Source organism: Sitodiplosis mosellana, unplaced genomic scaffold (genome assembly GCF_009176505.1).
Source record: "Sitodiplosis mosellana isolate CC-2019 unplaced genomic scaffold, AAFC_SMos_1.0 Smas_scaffold_2, whole genome shotgun sequence".
NCBI classification, from domain to species: domain Eukaryota; kingdom Metazoa; phylum Arthropoda; class Insecta; order Diptera; family Cecidomyiidae; genus Sitodiplosis; species Sitodiplosis mosellana.
In genome coordinates this window covers 1,286,176-1,308,454 of record NW_022595245.1, presented here as the reverse complement: position 1 = coordinate 1,308,454, position 22,279 = coordinate 1,286,176, and the positions used below count along the sequence as shown (strand labels likewise).

At 36.4% G+C, this 22,279-nt stretch overlaps 1 protein-coding gene across 1 annotated transcript; it reads left to right on the top strand.

The window, feature by feature from the left end:
• The first annotated feature begins 398 nt into the window (after positions 1 to 398).
• On the top strand, positions 399 to 5,180 carry LOC129564918 (transcription factor glial cells missing-like). The gene is made up of 5 exons (XM_055439168.1): positions 399 to 689; positions 1,641 to 2,117; positions 2,345 to 2,579; positions 2,863 to 2,956; positions 3,346 to 5,180. Exons 1-5 carry the CDS (start codon positions 679 to 681, stop codon positions 4,686 to 4,688), a joined length of 2,160 nt encoding a protein of 719 aa, XP_055295143.1. The 5' UTR covers positions 399 to 678; the 3' UTR covers positions 4,689 to 5,180.
• Positions 5,181 to 22,279: the final 17,099 nt, after the last annotated feature.

The following is a 22,279-nucleotide window of genomic DNA, read 5'->3' as shown; positions in this document are numbered from 1 at the left end:
CACACACATGCACGCAGGACCCTATTTGAATTCGTGCGTGTTGCGCTCGCTTGGTTCATAGGTTTTTTTTTAGTAACATTTGAACGACAACGAACCTCGACGAGTGTGTGCTCTTTCTAAATAGTTCAACATTTGATGTGCCAGTTGCTAAACAACTTTAGAACCGAACGGTCACGAGTTAGACACTCTTTGGCTTGGAACAGTTTTACGAACTATACACGACTTTTTTTCAAGTTCTCACTTTGATATTGAAGCGGCTCACTTTGTGAATTTTGTGTGACGATTTTCTGTGCATCGACGACACATTTTGGATAGCAAATTTATTTTCAGTTCATTTTCTGTACTTATTTATGAAAAGGAAAGGCTAAACATATTAATTTTTTTTATATCGTGGTTGTGCTTATAAAGAAACGAAAAGTATTTTTAAAAGAAGTTCAAAGTAATCTTTTTCTGTGGAAAAATCGAATCATCTCTACAATTTGACACATCGTTGAAGCCTCACGCTAAAAAGTGATTTTCAAAGTAATCATAGCAAGAAAGTTTTAATTCGAAACAAACTATTCGAAAGTATACCTGTCTGTTGAAAAGGCTGCGGTAAAGTTTATCCATCGATAAAAAAAAACTATCACGATAAAAATAGAAACAATTTATGCATCTGCAACTCGGATTAATGGAAATATGGTTGTTTTGTAAGTATTTGTAATTTTTCTTGTGAATTTTAGAATTAAAAATTTAATGAAAATGAAATAGTCGTAATTGTTTAAAAATTGAAAGTTTTTCGTTACTATCAAAATGACTTCGAAGTCATGATCGGGGCAGAATCAACATTTCAACGTTCATTCTATCACTATGCAATATTTAACATTACACATTGCATTTACCGTCATTTTTGCATCAAAATCTATTTTCAATCAATGAAATTCCAAATCGCTCCAGTTCTACGTCAAAATTTGGTCGATTTCAATTCGAAATCAATTTTCACATTTCTACTCTATCGCTCTTCATATACTGCAAAATCACTAAACGTCGAAGAAATTGCCTTTCTCCACAAAAGACTTGAAAAAAGTGAAGAACCTTTCATTGAGTCACACGCAATTCAATGAACATTTCATTTAAAACCTAGGGAATTGCCTCCGCTAAAAACTGAAAACATCCGTTCGAAACTGAATCAAACCACTGCACAATTACTATAATCGACACTTAATTTCGTTCGTCTCCGTTCATTTTTGTAATGGAAAAGTTATTCAACCGCTGCACATTAATTCAAAGCACCGCAAAACACGGGCATTGGCTTACCACTGACTGAACGCTGCCAGCAAATAAAGTCCATATAAATTGAAGATAAATGTCGCAAAGATTGAAAGAGGGAACAAAAAGTGCTCACTGTGCGCTCGGTTTTACCTGAAGCGATCGTCGCTTATGTATTTATTTTTATTGTGATTCTCTTTCATGCTCTTCTTTTCTTCGACTTCCTTGTAATGCATTTTTTTCATGACCTGAGTGTGTATTATGTAACGTTGCTTCTTGTAGACAGCTCAAGTCAAGTGCTAAAACGACCTTCGCATGTCTCATTGTCTGACTTCTATTGTTAATTTTCTATTCAGAGACTAACGGTTTGGGGTTTGTTTGTTCTTTTACAGAAAATATTCGAGTTACTCATCGTCAGCACCGTTGTCAAGACAATCATCTCATTTGCACAATCAACTAGCGACAAACCAATCCGCAAACATTTTAATGACACATAACAGCAATTCGATTCATGCCACAAAATGTGCGCCGCCAATGACCAATGGATCGAACAAATCGCGCGATTGGGACATCAATGATCCTCAAGTGCCAACATTTAACGATCATGAATATGATGAGTTTTGTGAATGGGCCGACGGTCACATTCGATTTGTCTACCGAAACACCAGCGAAGAGGCACGCAAACACATTTCTGGATGGGCCATGCGGAATACGAACAATCACAATGTGAATATTCTGAAGAAAAGCTGCTTGGGCGTTCTCGTTTGTACCGCCAGTTGTTCACTGCCCAACGGCGAACAGATTCATTTACGTCCTGCCATTTGCGATAAAGCACGGAAGAAGCAACAAGGCAAACCATGCCCAAATCGGTGAGTTGTTTTTTTTTCGATTTTGTACATTTTTTGAACGGATTTTGATAACGTTGTCGCATTTCTACATTATCAAAATCTGTGAATGAATTTGAGAAGAAAGTAATTTTTTTAAGGAAGTTGGATAGATTGAGAAGATATTGAAAGAAGAACGAGAATTGTTCGAAAAAATTGAGAAATTTTCAAAGAAGCCAAAAATTTACAATTTCTTTTCTTTCACATTTCAGCGCTTGTCACACTGGTAAATTGGAAATTCGTCCATGCCGAGGTCACTGTGGTTATCCGGTCACACATTTCTGGCGATCAACAAACAATGCAATATTCTTCCAAGCCAAGGGAGTGCACGACCATCCAAAACCGGAGCCAAAAAATAGCACCGAATATCGACGAGCCATTGGTTCGGGCAGAAGAAGCCGCGGCTTGGCTGTTCTTTTGGCACGTGATGCTGCTTTGGGCAACAAGGTACATTTTTTTCTTCAAGTTTTTTTCATCGAAAATTAAAAATTCAACTTTTGTTTCAAGATTTTTCGGATCAATTCCATTTTTGCTCAAATTTTGTTTTCATATCAATTTACAAACCATCTCACCGAATATTTCACGTAATAAAATCACAATCAAATTGAGCGTTTAACCAAATTAGTTCATAAGAATGTTTTTTTCCATCCTTTTTTGCTTTCACCATTTAATTCTACATCACATTCACTTGAAATGAAACAAAAAACTAACCGATTTCTTTTCTTTTTAGTTAATGTCGTTACGCACAGGAGCCAAGAAGCAAAAACCAAATCCAAGCACTGATAAAATTCGGCCGCCACCGCTTATTTCCGATTTCAATTCAGGTTTGTACGAATTTTATTCATTGATAATCACTTTTTCGCACTCAAACACAGCAATTTTGCACGTTTGGCTCAGTTTCACAATTGAATCCCATGGAAATCTGTACACAAACTGTTCGGTTTCTATTTTAAAGTAAAAATATTCAATTTCTAGTCCAACAAAAAAGAATTTGAATTCAAAACTAAAAATGTTCCACAAAAAATAATTCAAAATTCCGATTGAATTCCGATTCCTGTGCCAAAAGTCAACTTGTTTATCTGTGAATCAATGCCAAACTGATTTATGTTGTCGAATATGCGATAACGGTTTGCTGTCATAACCGGCGAGCGATTTTGTTTGTAAACAACATTCTAAAGTTACGTTCTCCTCTCTTTCTCTCTTCCGCCAATAGGTGTGCCGTGTAGTTGTCCGCCGTATCATTGTGTGTGTGGCACGATGAATGTGAAATTGGAGAATAATAATATGCCGCAGCAAATGTATAAAAATGTATACTATGGTTCGGTGTCGGAAACGTACTGTCACTCGCAAAACACCGATGTATCGATGCATTCGAGCCAGACAGCTGCCAATAGCCTGCCGTATTGGAATCAGGCATCATCGCAACAACAACAACAACAACAACAGCAGCAACAGCAGCAGCAGTCAAATCAACAGCATTCACCGAGTCATTTGAATTACGGTAGCGGTGCGTCTTACGGCAATCAACAACAGCACACCGAAGCTGTTTATCATGCATTCCAAGCGAATGGATCGAATGTGTATCAGCCGAATTCGAATTTCAGTGGCAATAATAATGTGAGTTCACAGGATGTCTATCAATATTCGCCGTATTCGGGTGATTTGCTTCAACCGGAGGATATATTTCAAATGGATCAACCGATTCGATCGGCGAATGTATCATCATTAAATAGTTTGTCTGCGTCGCCGCCGGCTACATTGCTCGATTTGGGCAGCGGTACGATTGAACAAAAGTACAGTCACAGCGAACTCTCCGATTCGTATTACAGTTTAAACGATGATAATAGCACAAATTCCAGCCACAACGCCGATCCAGCATGCTTTTACCAAAATATGAACGACGCAATGCATTTGCATAATGGGGTGAATGGCAGTGGCAATCACAATAACAACAATTCAAATATGATCTCAATGAATGCATCATCACCAACGGCCGCTCACTCATTTGAACCTGCGGCAACGCATGCCACATACTACTGTGATACACGAACCACCGAACCATCACGTCAATACGCCAAACATTCGCCGACAATGCTTTCACCCAACGATACGGCCTGCGATCGAATCGCCAATGGAAATTATCAGGCTGCGTGCTACAACAACAACAACAACAACAACAACAGCGTTGCCATCAATAATAATATCCATGACAATTTCAAGAATCAGAAGCGAAAAGCAAGCGAAGCCTTTGCCCAGTCGCCAACCAATCAATTCAACACATTTAACACGAATTTAGTCAACAACCATCACGAATATTACGGCGGCAGCGTTGAACATCTTTCGTCAAATCTCACCAATTTGGAACTGCATCAACAGCAAAACCATGAGATGCAATACGCAACCAACTGTAGCTCAATCATTAGCGAGTATTGTAACGATGACGTCTTATCAAATTCGCATGGCAATCAGTGTTTAACCTATTACGATAGCGAAACCAACAATTTAGTACAATTATCCACCAACTCATACGAAATTTCGGTCGTCAGTAGCAATTAAATGTGTCCACAGCCAATTTCGAAGAAAGTTTTACTTTTAAAGAATCAAAAAGACACACAAGAAAATTTCTTCATGAAGTTTTTTTCTCTTGTTTTAGTCATCGTTTTGTTATAAGTTCTGTTTGTATTGAAAACATTGATGTTTCCCAGTGGTTATGTTTTTAGTGCCAGTCAGTAAGAGTCTATACGTATTTAAGATGTCAAATAACCAAAATTAATGCTATGTGTTTAAGAGCAGTTCATTGAAAATGTGTGGTCTCACCAATTTGGAGGTTGCGATGATTTGGAGGTTGTCTAGTTGGACAACAATTTTTTTTTTAAATTTTAAGTGAAAAATGAAGACGTATTGGTATAAGAGATGAAGTTTTGTTTTTGATAGACTTACAACATGTGCATGTTTGTGTGAACGTTTTTATTCGCATTCTTTCCTCTTTCGCTCTCATTAGTTATTATTATCTTTTTCTGCGTATGGAGAAACGATATCATTTTTAGGGCATACACACACTTCCAAGACTAATTAATTTTCAATGTGTACTTATATGGAGAATCATTTTAATTAAAAATCGGTGTAAAAATAGAAATTGAACAAAAAAAATGCAGAGAATAATGTTGTAATTTAAATAAAAGAATTCACCAAATGAAGATCTTTTTGCTCTCATTTTCAGCAGCCAGTTTTCAATCTTTTCTTACAGATCTTGTCCGCTTTGCCATTTTTTGTTGAAAAATAAAAAACTTTTTTCAGACCTGAGCAACTGAACACAGAAGAACTGAAGACTTCTGTATACAAAGCTACTGTCTACTATGGGACATCATTTTTGCCATTCAAAGACGTAAAACCACGGCTAATTAGCCGTAATGAAAAGCAATCAATATGCATGTTTTACGATCGTCAATGATTATGTGCTAAGTTTTTACAACGTGTCGGAAAAGTGATGACAGTCACCATCACACACGCAGTGGCTGATGTGCACTCACGATGCGAGTAGTCCGTGTGTGTCGCCAAAATCAATTCATTTTGTGATTTCATTCTTTTTTTCATATATATGAATCTTGGTATACCAAGAATTAATTCATTTTGCACACACCTTTCGAAACAAATGTGTTCCGACGAGAGAAGAAACAGAAACAGGCAAAAAGCAGAGAAAAAAATTCAGCCAGAAATCAAATGACCTGTTTATGCTCGTGTTGCAGAAAAAAAGACAAAATGAAAACATACAGCACGACAATTACAACGTGTTTTAAATGGAACTTTGTTTATTTAAGGACATTAGCTCGATGCGCACATACAACACGGCCTCTATTGATATGATAATTTTAGGCATTACGTGCAACGAATATATGGTGCAGAAAACAAATCTCGCCCGATGTTTGACATGCATGCGATTGATATATTTCGTTGCAACAACAACAGCTGAGCTCACGCCACAATAAAAAAAAATGAATGGGAACATGGACAAAATTGATGAAAAAAAAGGTTTTTGTAGTTTTTCTTGTTTTTATGCAGCATTTCTGCGTGCTTGAAACGACTGCTCGATTTTTTTACGATTCAGTGAATGTTTTGGTGCATCGCAAATAAACGAATTTTACACTTCCATCGACGCTAATTAATCATGAAGTATCCCTTCAAAATTGAAGAGCACACAGTGATCTATTGATTGATGACGAAATTATTTGCTTTTTTCATCTGAATGTGCATCCGATTTATCGCAGAAATTTGCTATTGTAAGAGAAAAATGTTCTTCATAGAAGTGTTTTTGTTATTGAATGTTTTCAGTATTTTCCCTTTTTTTGGAAAAAAATAACAACGAAAAAAAGTATTCGAATCTAATCGAAAAAATTATAGTTAAGTGAGAAGGGTAATTTGTGTCGACGATCGCCAATCAATCAAACACACTTCAGCACAGGCATGCGTTTACCCTCGAGGAGAGTTTGATGATTTGGTGTTAAATGGAGTGCTTCGGATGACTCGTTGCCTGGAGAAGTGACACTAATTGAAAAAAATTGGATTTTTTATTTGTTTTCCTCTTTTTCTGTTTTTTTTTTCTTCTGCTTTCTGAAACTGGATAAATCAAAAGTTTTTTTTAAATTTTTTCTTCTTTTCGATTTGTTTTTCAAATCGTTTTTTCCTTTCTTCTTAACGAATTTATACACGAATATCAACATATTTAAAGAGTATGTCCATTTGTCCCAAAATTTGTGTACTTTTCTCTTCAATATCTACGAAGGATCTCGGCTAATGTGCGAAATTCCCTTCACAAATTCAAAATGTGATTCATTTTTGTTTATCGCAATAAATTTCGTTCCATAGAATGCTGAATCAGGATGGTAGTAAAAATTTTGCATCTCTTTCTCTCTCTCCTCGAGAGAGGAAGAGAGAGAGAGAACTCTCGCCATAGGTTATTATTGTTTGCAAAGTCAAGAATAGAAAATTGATATCTAATTCGCTGCTGGATAATTTCTGGATATTTATTAAAAACAATAATAAAATGTTGGCGTGCGCTCGCGCTCTCTCCCTCTCTTTCGTGCATTTGTGTGTGTGTGTGTGTGTGTGTGTGTGTGTGTGTGTGTACATTTATTGGTATTGAACGGTGTACGCAGTTTGAATTGGAGAACGATGTGCGAAAGAAGCCGTCACTGAAGATGACAATCTGTTATTGTGCACTCAAAATAAAATTTATTTGGATATAAAATGTGTGCAGCGTCGTCGGCAATTTATGAAATTGAAACGCTGTCGGTGCAAACGAGTCCGCGAGTTCGAATGTTCACGTTGTTTTTTTGTTGCTTCTCTTCGTTTCACCAAGGTTCAATTGAAATGTGAATATCTTGTGGTCAAAGGCATACATTTGGTGCGAACAATATGAGTTGATATCTTCATCAGTGTGCAATGTTTCTTGAATTGCGAATGATTTCTTTTTTTTCGCTGCCTTTTTCGTGCGAAGCATTCCGCGTGCGTTCGTCGACCAGAACACATATCGATACGAATTTCCTTGTTCAGCCACAAGCTCCAAAAACATAAAATAAAGCAGCAAAATTTATTTTGGTATGATTGCAACAAGTTCTGCTTTGGCTCCGCAACTTGACACTAGCGATTCAATAAAATTACTCACACACACACACACATACACACGCCGGTCCGGTCAACTCTGACTGATTTGAAGATCAGATGGAATAATAAACATAAAACTGGATTTTTCCACCTCGTGCGCACATTTTAATACGATATTCACTTTTGCGCGGAAAAAAATCATTTCACGGCACAGTTATTCAAATGCATCGATCTATTTCGTTTGTTTGGTTCGATTCCGCAATGTGCTCGTGCGGTCACATTCTTTAGTTTCTCTTTCTCAAATATTTTCTCGCTTGCGGTGATGTCTTACTCACATTGCAATAAAACTCCTCGAGATAGCGATTTCAATTATATTGTGTTCCAGAGAACACAGAACAAGAGAAACAGACTCAATGGAACCTACGACACTAACAAAATATGTGCGACTACACAAATATTGCGGTGCTCGCTTGTTGCGCAACAGCAATTACGATACATTCAATTTTGAACTGTTTGCTTTTTTCCAACGTCTTTTATTAGTTGGAACTTGGAACTTAACTGCATTTTGCTGCAAGTCTTACTCACTCGATCGCAATTATTGGCCGGTGCACAAATACCGATTTACCGAAACATCGAATTCTCTGTTCGGATTCAGTGTGAAACAATAAATTTTTACGGAATGTTCACAACAAGAAAATAGACTGTGATGAGTCAAACGATGCCCTTTCAACTTGAAAATCTTAGAATACTTTCACAAGAACCTTAGAAGAAATCCACACGTTTCATTGTAACATACAGCAGAACGTTTGGTTTTTTTTCACATTATTGTTTATTGATATTGGGACCAAAAATTCAAATCGGCCACAATTGGTTGAATAAAAAGGTGGATGTGATTGATTTTGTAAAACATTTGACGACAAACAGTTTTTTCTCCAAAGGAATCCATAGTAAATGAAGCAGTTCACATGCTTCTTCGGTCGAAACAGTAATTTGTCTTCGATCGTCACTTTTCAAACTCTTCGACACTTGTATCATATCTTCGCTTCAAGCGGCAGTGAAATATTCAGATTTTCATTTCATGGCATGAAATTCAAGTGGCCTTTCTACTGCTCCAAAGCCATTAACTCCTTGTAAGAGGAGAATTTTTCATAGAAAGCATTGATTGTTGCTCATGTTTATGTGTTAAGATAAACATTTTGATTTCTTCCATTGGGTATAATTAATTATCAGTCATAAGATCGTGTAATTTGTAATATCTCGACTGCAACATCTGTCAAAAATGTTTGATGTGCAGGGTGTATAAGAAGTGGCCAGTCGATTTGTCTGGTCGAACGAGTAATTAATTGTTGTAATTCAATTTTGTTGTAATTCAAAGTTGGATCGAAATCAATCAAGTGGTTTAATCGTTATTGCTGTGAATCGTTAAGAATGGACGCTGTAGTACTAATATTTATCCATTGCGCCTAATTGAAATGGTTTCACGGTGTTAACAGCTTAATTTTGTTTCTATTGCACGGTTTTTTCTGGTGTATTTTCTTTAGTGTTTTTTTATCATTCCTCAATATGACTTAATAAGAAACTTGATTTGAAATCATTTGGCTATTTGAAATAGCCTGTTTCTTCATTCGCGACCTTTGAACTAAATGAATCAAGCGAGATTTTTCTGACCAAGTGAGTTTGATTGAAAAATGGATTAGAAGAATCCGATTGGATTTGGTTTTATTTCTGTGCACGGAAAGAGGGTTGGCTGTGATTTGTTGGAATGCAGTTGCTGACGCATTACAGACAGTTACAAATGATATTTCACACGACAACAACCGACAGCATAACAAAACCGAATTATGATCATGAGGTCATGAGATTCTGTGGAAACAAAAAAAAAAATCCAGTAGAAAATTGTATCCTTTGTGTTGTACAAGCGGTGGAAACGATTTTATTGAGTGCTTAAATTGAATCATAATTGAAAAAATGCATACATGGACTTTGAGTGTGTGTACAAGTGAAGCAAATCGTTGTGCTCGGTCTTTGTCGAGTGCGGCAGTTTTGATTTCGTTTCGATTATGCCGAAATTGAAACGATGCGGGTTTTTTCTTTCGAGACTTTTCGATATCATCGAATCGAGTGGAACAATCTTGAAATTCAATCAACACACATAGCCTAAATTAAATGACACTGCACTAAGAGGCGGTTCGATTCCAATTATTTCATTAAACATAGTGGAAATGTGGCCTTTGGTATTGAAATCGAACGCCAAATTTGTGTGGCATTTGCATTCGAGTGACTCGAATCGAGTCTGAAAATATTATATTTTGTTCACAAATAAATCGAAGAAATGCATGAGAAATGAATTTTTTTAAAACAAATTCTTCATCCGGATTCCAAAAATATTCCTGAAATGAACCCAAAGACTAGGGAAAAGAACTCAAGAAATGGATTTTCGATCAAAAATCCACGGGATTTGCTCAGCTCACACATTTAAATCTGATATCGAACTTTTCCAAAGAAATGTCTTATTTAGTTTAAATGGCATAAGTTATGAATCCAATTTATGAAAAACTTCTTGTGGGTGGTCAAGATTTTATTCAACTCCAATTTTTACTCTTTTGATATGAACGAGAGAAAAAAAACCTTTCTCTCTATTGTAATTTTCACGATTTAGAAGAAAGGAGCGAAAAAAAACGGCATTATAAAATAATAAGGCAAACAAAAGGATTGGCCGCAAACAAAAGCGGTAGTAATCGTCACCATGCGTTTTGTTTACATCTCTCTCTCTCTGTCTCGGTGTTTTTCGACTGGTTTTTTTGTTTATTTGCTTTTCTACAAAATGAACACATTCTTTGCCTTCTCACTTTGTTTGTACGGTTTGACACAGGCGTCTGTCACTGGCACAGAACATACGCTGACATTGAAATGTACGCTATTCAACAAGATGTGGCATTTTCTCTCATCTTTCTTTCTTTCGAACGAGCGATAAAATTTAATCAACAATAGAAAAATGCATTTCTTTTTGTTCGTAGCCGAGTGAAAACATTTTTTTATGAAAAAAGGAAGGCAAAACCACACACTCAATGGAACACTATGAGCAGCGTATAAATCACATCTTTTTATTAAGTTCCGTGCAAACAATGCAACGCAGTGGTTTCTTCGTATAGTCGAAAAAAGAGGCTGATAAATTTGATCCTGAGTGTCTAGGAGGTCCTTGCAAACACTGAACAACAACAATACCAGTAGAATTTATGCTCGTTGATTATGACAAATCAGCCACAATCGTCGAAGACGAAAGTGAAACGCATCGATAGACACTGCGTCGTCGAACATTGATGTTTCGTTGGAAATTCTATCCATAAAATGTGTGCAGTGAAAAGGAACAGATCTTTTACATGACAGGAGAAAAACTATCTCGCAATTAAACACGTTTAAATCGAACTCGGTTTGAATGTTTTGCCGAAAACTGATATCTTTCATCGTGGACAAATGCGGTCGTGACGTACTACTCCGAAAATACTCGTGTAGCTAACGTGAACGATGGCTTTCTAATACTAATTAATCGTGATTAACATCATGATTATCTTAATTGCCACAGAGATTCGTTTGGCAATGGTCAAGGATTATGCAATTAATCCATGTGGCTAAAACATTCATTTCATTTGGGTCGTAATCGATAATCGATAAAAGTAACAAATCGAACCAGTAACAAATAGCTGAAAACTACGAATTGCTCAATGTTTTCAGAGTGTTACGTTTTTTACATTAGGCAATGAAGAAGCGAACAAAGCAAATGGCGATTTTTTTACACCAGACAATCGTTTTTCTAGTATAAAAGTGTTTTGAGATTTTATTCTTGAGTTTGAACAATTTCAAAAGTTTCGTGCAGCTTTTCTCTTATACTCGGCACAAATCATCCACTGGGAATAAACCATCTCAAATGCTATATCGTTTAGTGAAGAGATTACGTTTCATCGCCAGTTTCTCATTAATGTCGATGTACTGAGGCTGATTTGGATTTGATGGTTTCCATATTTTTTGATGTGTATTCACCTTCATTTGGATTACTGTAGAAAAGACACACAAATTGTTGCGGATAAAGTTCCTGGTTTTTCTAAACTAAAAGTGAAAAAAAAATTCAAGATTTCTCAAGTTTGCTGCATAATCCCATAATCACTTCAAGCCTCTAAGAGAACAAAGATTGAAGCGCCTTCATTGAATAATAATTGAACATTGAGTGATACACTTGAAAATACCGACTGATAGCTGGTCGTCACGTATAACTGTTAACCCTACAATCAGCCACCTAGTTCAAATGAATCGGCAAATAATTTCGTAAACCAAATCCAATGAATAGCAAAAAATGCCCGCAAATTTGTGCTATGAAACAGCGTCAGATTTGTCTTCATCTACCCTGGCGTCGAGTGGCTGAGCTCAGATATAATTAGAGGTATTTTATTTAAGAGCAAGAACGAAGCACAAAAAACAATAGAATTTCATTGCAAAATGAACTCGGCTCTTGACTCGAAAATCGAAACGATGAGCGAAATAAAATTCTCCCTATGACACTGCGGAGACTCTAATCGACTCAGTCGACGAAGATTGCAGGTAGAATAGAAAAATGCTGCAAATGTTAAGCGTACAGTCAAGAATGAGCAATGAGTATAGTTCTTCAAAAGACACGATCAGATTTTGAAACACCTGGTGACCGCATACAGACGTCGAGTCTTGTTGTTGTTTTTTTTTCCTATCGTTCACCATATATTGAGCGTTGTGTTTTTCGCCGAGTGTTTGAAGCACGCAGTGCGTTCGGAATATATAGAGTTGTCGTTGTCTCGTGTTTAAAATTATCTGTGTGTCGCTGTTTGAAGTTGATGGTTCCGTAGCTCGTGCTTTGATTGCGAACAGTTGCGTATAAAAACCTATCAGGAATTTTTGTCTTGTGTGTTTTATGGGTGTTTTGGAATGGCTCGTTCCGGACAGACACTGGTCTAGCGTCACTGCTTGACAATATCCACCACAGCGCATATTTGAATATCTATTTGTTTTTTTCTTTCTCTCTTCAAAAACGGCAATAATAAATTATAATTCGGTCAATAAACATAAAAAAAATTAACGATTCCATTGAAAATGGTCGGGGCTGGAAAGGAATCGGGCAATTTTCTTTTGTTGGCCACCATTCAAGAGAATGCTTCCAAATGAACAGTTATTTGGCGTCAATTAGCTTTGGCTAATAAATAACTTAACGCGACACATCATGAACGGTGGTCCGTAAGAGGTTGTAAGGTCACTTTCGAGAAAAATGCCCAATTTACGGGCAGAGAATAAGAGAAATTTTTGGTTAGTTTATCAAATAAATAGAGGCAATTGTGTTGAGCAGAAAATGGGAGACAAAAAAAAAACTATGAGTGAGTGAATGTTTGTTGATTCCCTACAAGAGGACAACACATTTTCTCGGTGCACAACAATGCAATAAGCATTGGGTGTGACGAACAATGGCATGAATGACGGAAACAATACGACCAGGATGTAAACAAGCCCATTTCATTTTGATTGCAATACAATTTTCATATAAAGAAAACATTGTAATAATGCATTTTTGATTTTTCTAACAATGTAAATGAATATTTCCCATTTTTTCGTCATCATCTTGCATGCAAGATGAATTCCATGCATGGAAAATGCAGTGAATTTTGCAATATTGAATCAAAATTGTCATCCATGCAGATGTTGTGTTTGTCGCATAACAGCAATAAGTCAAAAAGGTGCATTTCAACCGAATGTGGTGCAATCTCTTGATGCGATGAATTCGAAAGTAATCTCTCAATATTTGTGAAGTGTCATGTCATTCGAACGGAATTTTTACCCTTTCACATAATATCGCATCGTCGGAGGTAACAACATCCAATTGAAAATCGATCAGCAGCTGTTGGAAATCAGCGGCGACTTCACACCACACAATTGCCTGTCTGGCCTCATACCATGCAAAGAAAAATGAAGATTGGAAACGGAAAAGGAATTACCAAATATGGAGTGTTAATTTAATGACGATTGAATGCGATTGCATGTTACCAAAAATGTGCAATAATTGTTACGTTTTCGTTTGTGCAATTGCTACCGGAATGAATCCGGCCCACTTTACCTTAATTTATTTAAATTGCAGTGATAGCAAATGCGCCCTAAGTGAAGTTGTGCTGATTCTGTTACTGCTGAGCTGTATGTTGGCCGTCGATTTTGCCGATCGCTACGCCGATCCGCGTTTATTTAAAGAGAATAACGCGTAATATAAATTGCACGTCGCGCCACACTGTATTACGGTGTCGCGCATCTCTCTTTAATTTACGATCGAAATCAGCGCCTGACTTAATCATAGCCTTAATTTCTCACTCTTTTCACCATTTTTATCATCATCCTTTTCGTCCAGCGGCCAGCACCGCATTTATAATGATCGGTCGTTGCGTATGACACTTTGCAACTGAATAAACATAGTGTTTGATATAGTACTTTAGTGACGGCCGTGCGAACCACGCTTAATTACTATTATCATCGCGTTTGCACTTTTTCTTTCCTCACCACGACCACAATATCAGGCCGTTCGTCCACTCACCGCTTCAGTCGTGGTCATTTGGTCATTTGCTGGCGCACACACTGGCTCTCTCACTGGTTGATCGCTGCTTTTAAGGCGTCAATAAAGTTGACACGAAATAATCATCACATTGTGCTGTGATTCATTTTTGCACATTGTTCATAACTTTGAACCACGAATGATTCTTGTGAGTCTCGGTCGCGATTTTCCCATTAAAATTTTTCCATTTTCACGAGAAGAAAAAGCAACACGAGTGATAAAAACAAATGGGTGATGGCGAGAGATGTAGAGCAAATGCGAAAACAAATATGCAAATGGTAATTAAATTGCGTTATTATGCGTTGATGGATTGAATCACGTCACATTGCAGCTCGTTTAATGCTCAAATGATTTATTCTTCATCATTTTTTTTACTTTAATCATTTTTTTCTTTCTCCTTTGCATACATAACATTCAGGTGCATAATTTGTGTTGCCATGCGACGAACGTCGCAACCAGAAGGCATGGCAGTATAAGTGCGCATGAAAGCGCCAGACAAATGATCTCGCGCAATTTTTCTTCGAACTGCGCTGTATTTCACGCTACACATATAACTACCGTTTAATTTTTCATCGTTCCGAACATCGATCAACCACAATGGGTTTTATCGCCGCACAGCCTCGTATCAAACAACTGCCAAGAAAAAAGCAATGATCGATCGGGTAACATATTTTATCGGGACATGATAACATTATGTGATTTAATTTGCACATTGAAAAAAAAAAACAGCCTTGAGACAAATTATAATAATCGATCATTAAAAAAAATAACAATTCATGTGGTATTTGTTTTAATCTACAATTTTCTTTTCATCATCAACGCAATTTATGTGTACAATGTACATAATAAATTCGAGACCGCAAATATTGCACTTTAGTTTTTGATATATTTATTCGTCGAAGAAAGAGTTGGGAAAAAAATTGATTATATCGAGAGAAAAATGATGAAGATCGAGCAAAGGAAAAGAGATTGAGTGAAGGAAACGGCGTTTTTTTGCTTTCATCGTTCATTTTGTGCCGCAATTTTGAACTGATCGTCAAAAAATTGCTTTGGTCCAAGAAATTTGTTGATTAACAGTTATATTAAAGAGAAAGTAAAACATGAAAATATTGAAAAATGTTTTAAAAAAATCCTTGATCTCAAAATAGTTTTTATCAATAAAAACGGAGGTTCTTCTAAAACTGAAATATCTCGAGTCATTTCATTTGCTTTAGAGAATATTTCTGAATGATTGAAAACAGCTCTCCGTTTAACAAATATATCATCGACATCGACACTGAATTCAAATCAAAATAACCTTTAAACGCAATACCAAAAAATAGCCGAAGCAGCTGTCGCCCATCATTTTCCACTAAACCACAACCTCAAAACCATATTTACCAGCCACACCATTCATCGCACAGCGAAAAATGTCTTCATTGCGTTTCCTCTTCAAATGTAATTATCCTTTTTGATTCACATTTGTAGCAACGGTTAAATCTACAAAAAAGATAAACGTGTGCGACCACTCAGCTACGAAATGATTTTTCAAAAAAAAATGATTATCTCGAACAATCAAAAAACTGCGCGTGTTTTATCGAAATAAAAAAATTCCATATGAATCTTGAATAGCAACTAAATTTTTTTTGTCGTGAAGTGTGTCATTACTCTTTTTGGTTGACTCCTGTGGTGTCAGCATTTGCTTCTCAAAGACACCAAAAAAACTACATTGAATTTCATTTTGGAATACAAAATCCATCGAATCGCATATTGTTTCGGAAAAAAATATGTTAATAGACAGTGATAAACGTTGGTATGAACGGAACCTTCTCACAAACGCAACTATTTAACAATTTTACAAAACGTTTTTTCTGTACGCACTTCCCGAAGAGGCCGGGAAAAAAACCTCTTATGTTATTAATAACAATAATATTACTTTCAAGTAGTTTTCATTGACTGGGCAGGGGATTCACAATATATAGAGTCATCTACTTGCGATGAGTGAATGTGTTACCCTTCGACGTTGCTGCATTTTTTTCCGTGTGTTCCAGATCACTTTGTGCCTCTTTTACCCAAGTAAACGGTGTGCAATAAATCACTGGGCGATATTACCATATTTTAAAAATTATGACTGCGAACACAGAAAAAAAACACGAACTGAAACAACAGAGTGATCGGTACAATAATATATTGTGAGAAAATGCAATACCAACAAGCACTTCAGATCGTTGTGAATGGAATGGAATCGAACTAGATAGCAGGAGATTATTGGAAGTTGGATGTGATGTGAATTTTTTCGTAGTAAATTGAGTTAGAAATTGAGTTTCGGTCAATGGATGGAGGAGAATTTTGCGAGTTTTATTGATTTATACGAGTTTTGGAAGGGCATTTACCTTTAATTTAGCTAAATATCACCAGAAGTCGGTCAAAAGTGTCACTTTTCATTCAAAATTCTGTCGAAACTTTCGATTTCCGTTCATTTCAAATAGATTCTCTTCATTTGAGGACGTCAACTTCAGCAATGACAAGAATTTAACATCGATTCTGCAGTCGATTGAATGGAATTGCCAGAAAATTATGAATGAAATTAATGAACTTCCAGCCCACTCAATCAAGTCGATGCGTTGCAATGGTAAACCAATAATTTCACAACGATTGACACATTGACTTGGTGTTGTGTTCGAGTTGCAAAAGGGTTTGAGCAATCAATAATACAGTAATCATTTAATCGGAAACAATTGCAACGAGTTTCGAATATCATTTTCACCTTTTGTGGCGTCTCTTCTCGTGTCAAAGGGATCGTCAATATTCATAATCCAATTGTGAATTTTCGATTTTGACGAGTTGTTCTATTGTGATTTGTTCGGTTCAAACGTTCAAATGGCACATGGATGAGAATAATCAAACGAGGGCGGATAGTTTTCGAGACCATGACGATGACGACGTGTGCTTGCTCATAGTGTTCGGTTGCATGAAAGGGCAGATGCACGCCACAGAGCCAGACAAATCGAATAGTCAAAACAAAGGCAGGAAAAAAAGAGATTCGGTGCACAACGGCGATGCATCAACGGTAACGGCACACAGCAGACAATGCGTGGCTGCAAACGAACAACCTTTCCTTTCTTTCTACAGAGAAAAAGAAGTGCATTGTGAATATGAATGGTTAATAATCGTTTTATTCTGTCTTCTTCTGTGGATTTTGCTGTTTTGTTTGCATTGGCTGTGGTAGTAATAAACATGTTATACGATACTTACATCTGTCCGCATAACTCTTACTCTCAATGATTCAGCCGCAAGCATGTTAATTCGTATGCATTTGATAGAGTTCGTTTTAACGTGATTATTGTGGCCGTGCATATGAGGTGAAATACTAATCATTTTGGTCATGTCAACCGATGATGATGGAAAAAAATCGCATCAAACGATGACACGAAGAAATAAATGCACAAAAGAAACATGACAAATACACCAAAATCCATGACAATTCCTTTTGTTTACCCAAAACATGCTCGAGTCGTTTCTGCTGTTGATGATTCATGCTCGGTCTCTCAACCTCAAATATATATTTGGGAACACATATATGTGTCTTCCGTCTTTTATCCGTTGACACTGGTTCGCATTGACAGTTGATCAGAATGAAAGACACACATTTTTGTCCACAGTTCCAAGTAAACTTGATCATTTTCAGAGGGCGTCTGAAAACGAAAATTAATTACTTTTTGCTTGAACTTGACCTCTTTGACGACTGAAACCTGCATTCCGGTGAATCAGCTGTAATGAAAGTCTTTAGCGCCATTCGTAGCACATTACATTGGATTAAATTTTCATTTTTTATCCATTTTTCAATGGTTCAAACGAAATTTCGTTACTTTTTAATGATAAATCGGTCTTGTATCGACCTTTTTTGTTTGGGAAATGAGATTTTTCATGAAGTTTGTATTTTGATGAAAAATCATTTTTCGAAATGAAGTTCAATTTTTTTCGAGTGTATCTGCGGTCACACGCAAATAAGCCAAATATGAAAATGATGGGAATCAACGTATGGAAATGATCCAAAAAAAACCTCGACGCAGAAACAATCTAAAGGCAGTGAAGCGTTCACAAGTATGCTAAAAATCAACTCAATAGCAACACTATCGATGCTAACGACACTTCAAACAGTCTCGTTACAATGTTATTTCTCGAGTCCCTTTGTTACTTTCATCATTCCATTGAGAAACGACCTTTTTTTTCTCTTGTGATGGCCAAAACCAAGATCATGCTCTCAAGTCAATAATTCGTTTTGTGAATGTCTTACTTGGGAGAGTAGGTATCGACTTCAGTGCATTTTTTTTCATTGAGCTGTTACAAACAATGGTGAACAATGCGTTGCAATGTGCAAAGTGTAAATTCCTTTGGAATTGGCAAACAAAAGAAGGAATCATTCAACCGAAAGAAATACACTGAATGTTGTGTGCTTGTTATTTACCGTGAAACAATATTCAGCCGAGCTTTCCACAATGCCGCATCTCGCCCTTCTCAATTTGATTTCAATGGGATTTCCTGTTAATTAGAAGCTGATTTGAGGTGAAATGTGAATGTGACCAAGAAAAACAGCGGTTTACCATGAATGGGTCACAAGAATGCTCCTTGTTCTCTGCAATGAAGAACGGAAGATTGTAAAGATTGCCGCTTGCCTATCGACTCAAGAGGAGCGTACCTATCGCAATGTAATATATCCAAATCTAACCACTTGAAGCGCATTCATTCAGAGGTTTGATTCTTTGTCCCATTTGTTCTTACTATTTTCTATTGTTCTTTGGCATTTGTTTTTACTACGGAAAATTGTTGAAGTCTCGATTGAGATGGAAATGAAACCTCGGATTGTTTCATTATGTTGCAATTTTCACATTTACTCTGCACGGCAAGAACGGTATTTCTTTTCTTCCAAGTTAACAACGATCGTCAAGATGAAAATTGCACATTGATTTGATATTCATTCAATCGTGAATCGCTCTTTGTTCCTTGTTATTCTCACCAACCATGTGACAATGCGGTAAATTTGGGATATTATATCTAAAAATCGCCTTTCTTCTTTAGATTCATATATCAAATACATTTTCGGAACAAAACGAAAAATCGCCTATATTTCAATCGAACCTTCGAAAAACTGACTTTTAAATTTAGCTTCAAATTGAAGTTCCCAATCGTCATGTTATTCGCTTGACTGCATCCAATTGATTTCACGTCCAAATTTGGTCGTAAATTTGTTGCAATTTGTACTCCGTATGGCGTTACCATTTTCCTCCTTATCATTGATGTGAATCAAAAAGTCGCTTCACAAAAGTGCATTTTTGGAACCCTGAAAATTTAAAATCGACCGAGAAAAAAAACAATCCACCGTTAAATTCATGAAAATCCACAATAAAACTCGTGTTAAAATGATCGCTTGCAAATTATGATGATATGAACAAATTATTTTGCAGCAGCAGAACGATGCATACACATTTTTTTCCTCTGTTGGAAAGAGCCGAGCGCATTGAGTACAAATTTATTTAAATTTTTTCTCTGTTTCAACGATTAAAAATATCAATTTGGAACGAGTGCCATCCACATGAAAACAACAACCAGAACGAAGCGTGTATGAAAACGGAACGCGGCTAATTTATTCACCTGATAATTGTGTGCGCGCGAGTGGCCGATATGTATACACGGTGCGTTGTATCGAAATGTACAGGCTCATCATATATTCGTCGTCAATGTGTACAATTTGTTGCACCATATGGCCGAAAGTTGCGCGATCGCGTGCTTTACTAAAAATGATGACGAACAAATGCACAAACATACGATCAAAACACCAACAGAAGCTATGAAAATCAGTCGGAAATTGCTATCGGCGCTGGTTTTGACGATTTTTTTCCCCTCTCTTCGTTTTTCTCATTTTAATTCGTTCACTTTATTTCACCCTCGTAAACACATCGTCAATGATCACAAACGGAACATTACGATTGTTTCGGAACTCATTTGAATTTCAAATTGCATTTCGTGGAATTTTTTTTATTTATTTTTTTAAAAAATTGTATGCAATTTACACAGAAACACATTTTATACAATTGCCACAACTTTTTTTGCCTCTCTAAATGGAGAAGAAAGTCTATAACTCGTAATTTATTGAAAGTTGAACAATTCAACTTCAATTGACCGGACAATTGCTTTAAATGAATTCTTAATAATTCTCGCCAACCTTGAAATACATAAGAACATAATTCACCTGAAGGCACCTCATTACTGGAATGACGCCTGATGACGCTTAATTTGCATTTTTCAAACTGAAAAATTGTCTCATCACTTTGGATCGAGCCAAAATATGTTTCGTCTCCTTGCATATTGAACTATAAAAGAAGATATTTCTCGAGACGACTTCGTTATCGTCATAAAAAACAACATAATTATTGAGTTTTATACATCGAAAATGTATATAATATGAATTAAACACTTAATATATATTAAGTTATTCCCCATGTACTGAGACTCAGCGTGGAATGTATTCATTGTGTCACATAAAGGTGCTGTGAAACGGTATTCTTTACCTAATTGTTGACGAACAATAATGATACAGTAACTTGATTTGATCACTTTAAATTTTCGACCCTTTTTCTGTACTAAAGAGGAGACTGGCTTACTTCTTTCATTGCAACAACAAAAAAAATTTGTAATAAAGAAATAATCGCAGCTTATTATAATAAAATCAACTGTTGGAATACTGTGCAGTCCTTTGGCAAAATAAGATGCAAAAAATACATGCGTCTTTTCCATTTTTTTTTTCTTTCTTTTCTTTCGAAGCTGTGTTCATCGAATGCGAAACTGTGTTGATTGAGTGCCGAAAGATTTACTTACGATACGACGTTAAACAAGCAAATAATACGGTTGGCAATCTGCGTTCGAGATTGTGCTTAAAATGGGTTGTCCTGAATAATTATCCGTTGCGATTAAATGCAATAAAGTCAAATAATTCAACCAACTTACCATGATTGCTTGCGATGATTCAAGTGCGATAAGCAAAATTAAATTCTTTTAAACTTCGCCCGGAATATGATGAAAGAAAGATTTAATGTTTGGATAAAAACTCCTTAATTATTGGTTTGCATTCGGTGTCACATAAAAGTTAACACGCTCCTTGTGAACCATTTTTTTTTGCTGTAGACAATGTGTGATTTTGAATGGAATGGAATCAACAAACATTTCTCTGAGAAAATAATTAACAAAGCGCCACAAAACGAATGTACCACCGCCATTTGGATGGTTTCCCTGCTTCAATTTTCTCTACAACGAACCGAAAACCATTGCCAACTGAAGTTCACAAAGTAACTGAACCTCAAATCATGAATCGAAAGATAAAAAGCATACAAAATGCGTGTAATTTTGCCTCTTTGATAAATTAAATTCAATATTATTTGCCCGAAAAAGTTTCGATGCTTGTTGAAACGCGAAAATTCAAACAAAAACTCTTGCAGGCGTAAAAAGAGACGTTGTGTGCAGCTCTCATGAGTGAACACTTGTCGTACATATCGTTTCGCTTTTTTGTTGTTGTTGTCATCGTCGTCGTTTATCTTGTTTTGAGTCTCGGAGAGTTCTGGTTTGATGCTTGTATTTATTTGCTTTTATTTTGTCCTGTTGTTCGGGTGAAATAAAAACTTTGAAAGAGAGCAAGCGAGCGAGTGAGTGAGCGAAAGAGAAGAAGAACAGAAGATAAAAAAAGGAAGCGAAAGAGAGACAAAGAGATAGGGAGACAGAGTGTATGGGTGAACAAGAAAAATACAGGATGAGTGAAACATAAAAAAGAAGGAGAGAATGGGAGATAGAGTTTTGAGCTGATTTGTTGTTGGGAACAACAAAAGCTGTCCAAATATTGTCGTTGTTGCTTGTATTAAAGACTAAATAGATTTACTTTGTAATTATATAGTCGGTTCGGTAGAGG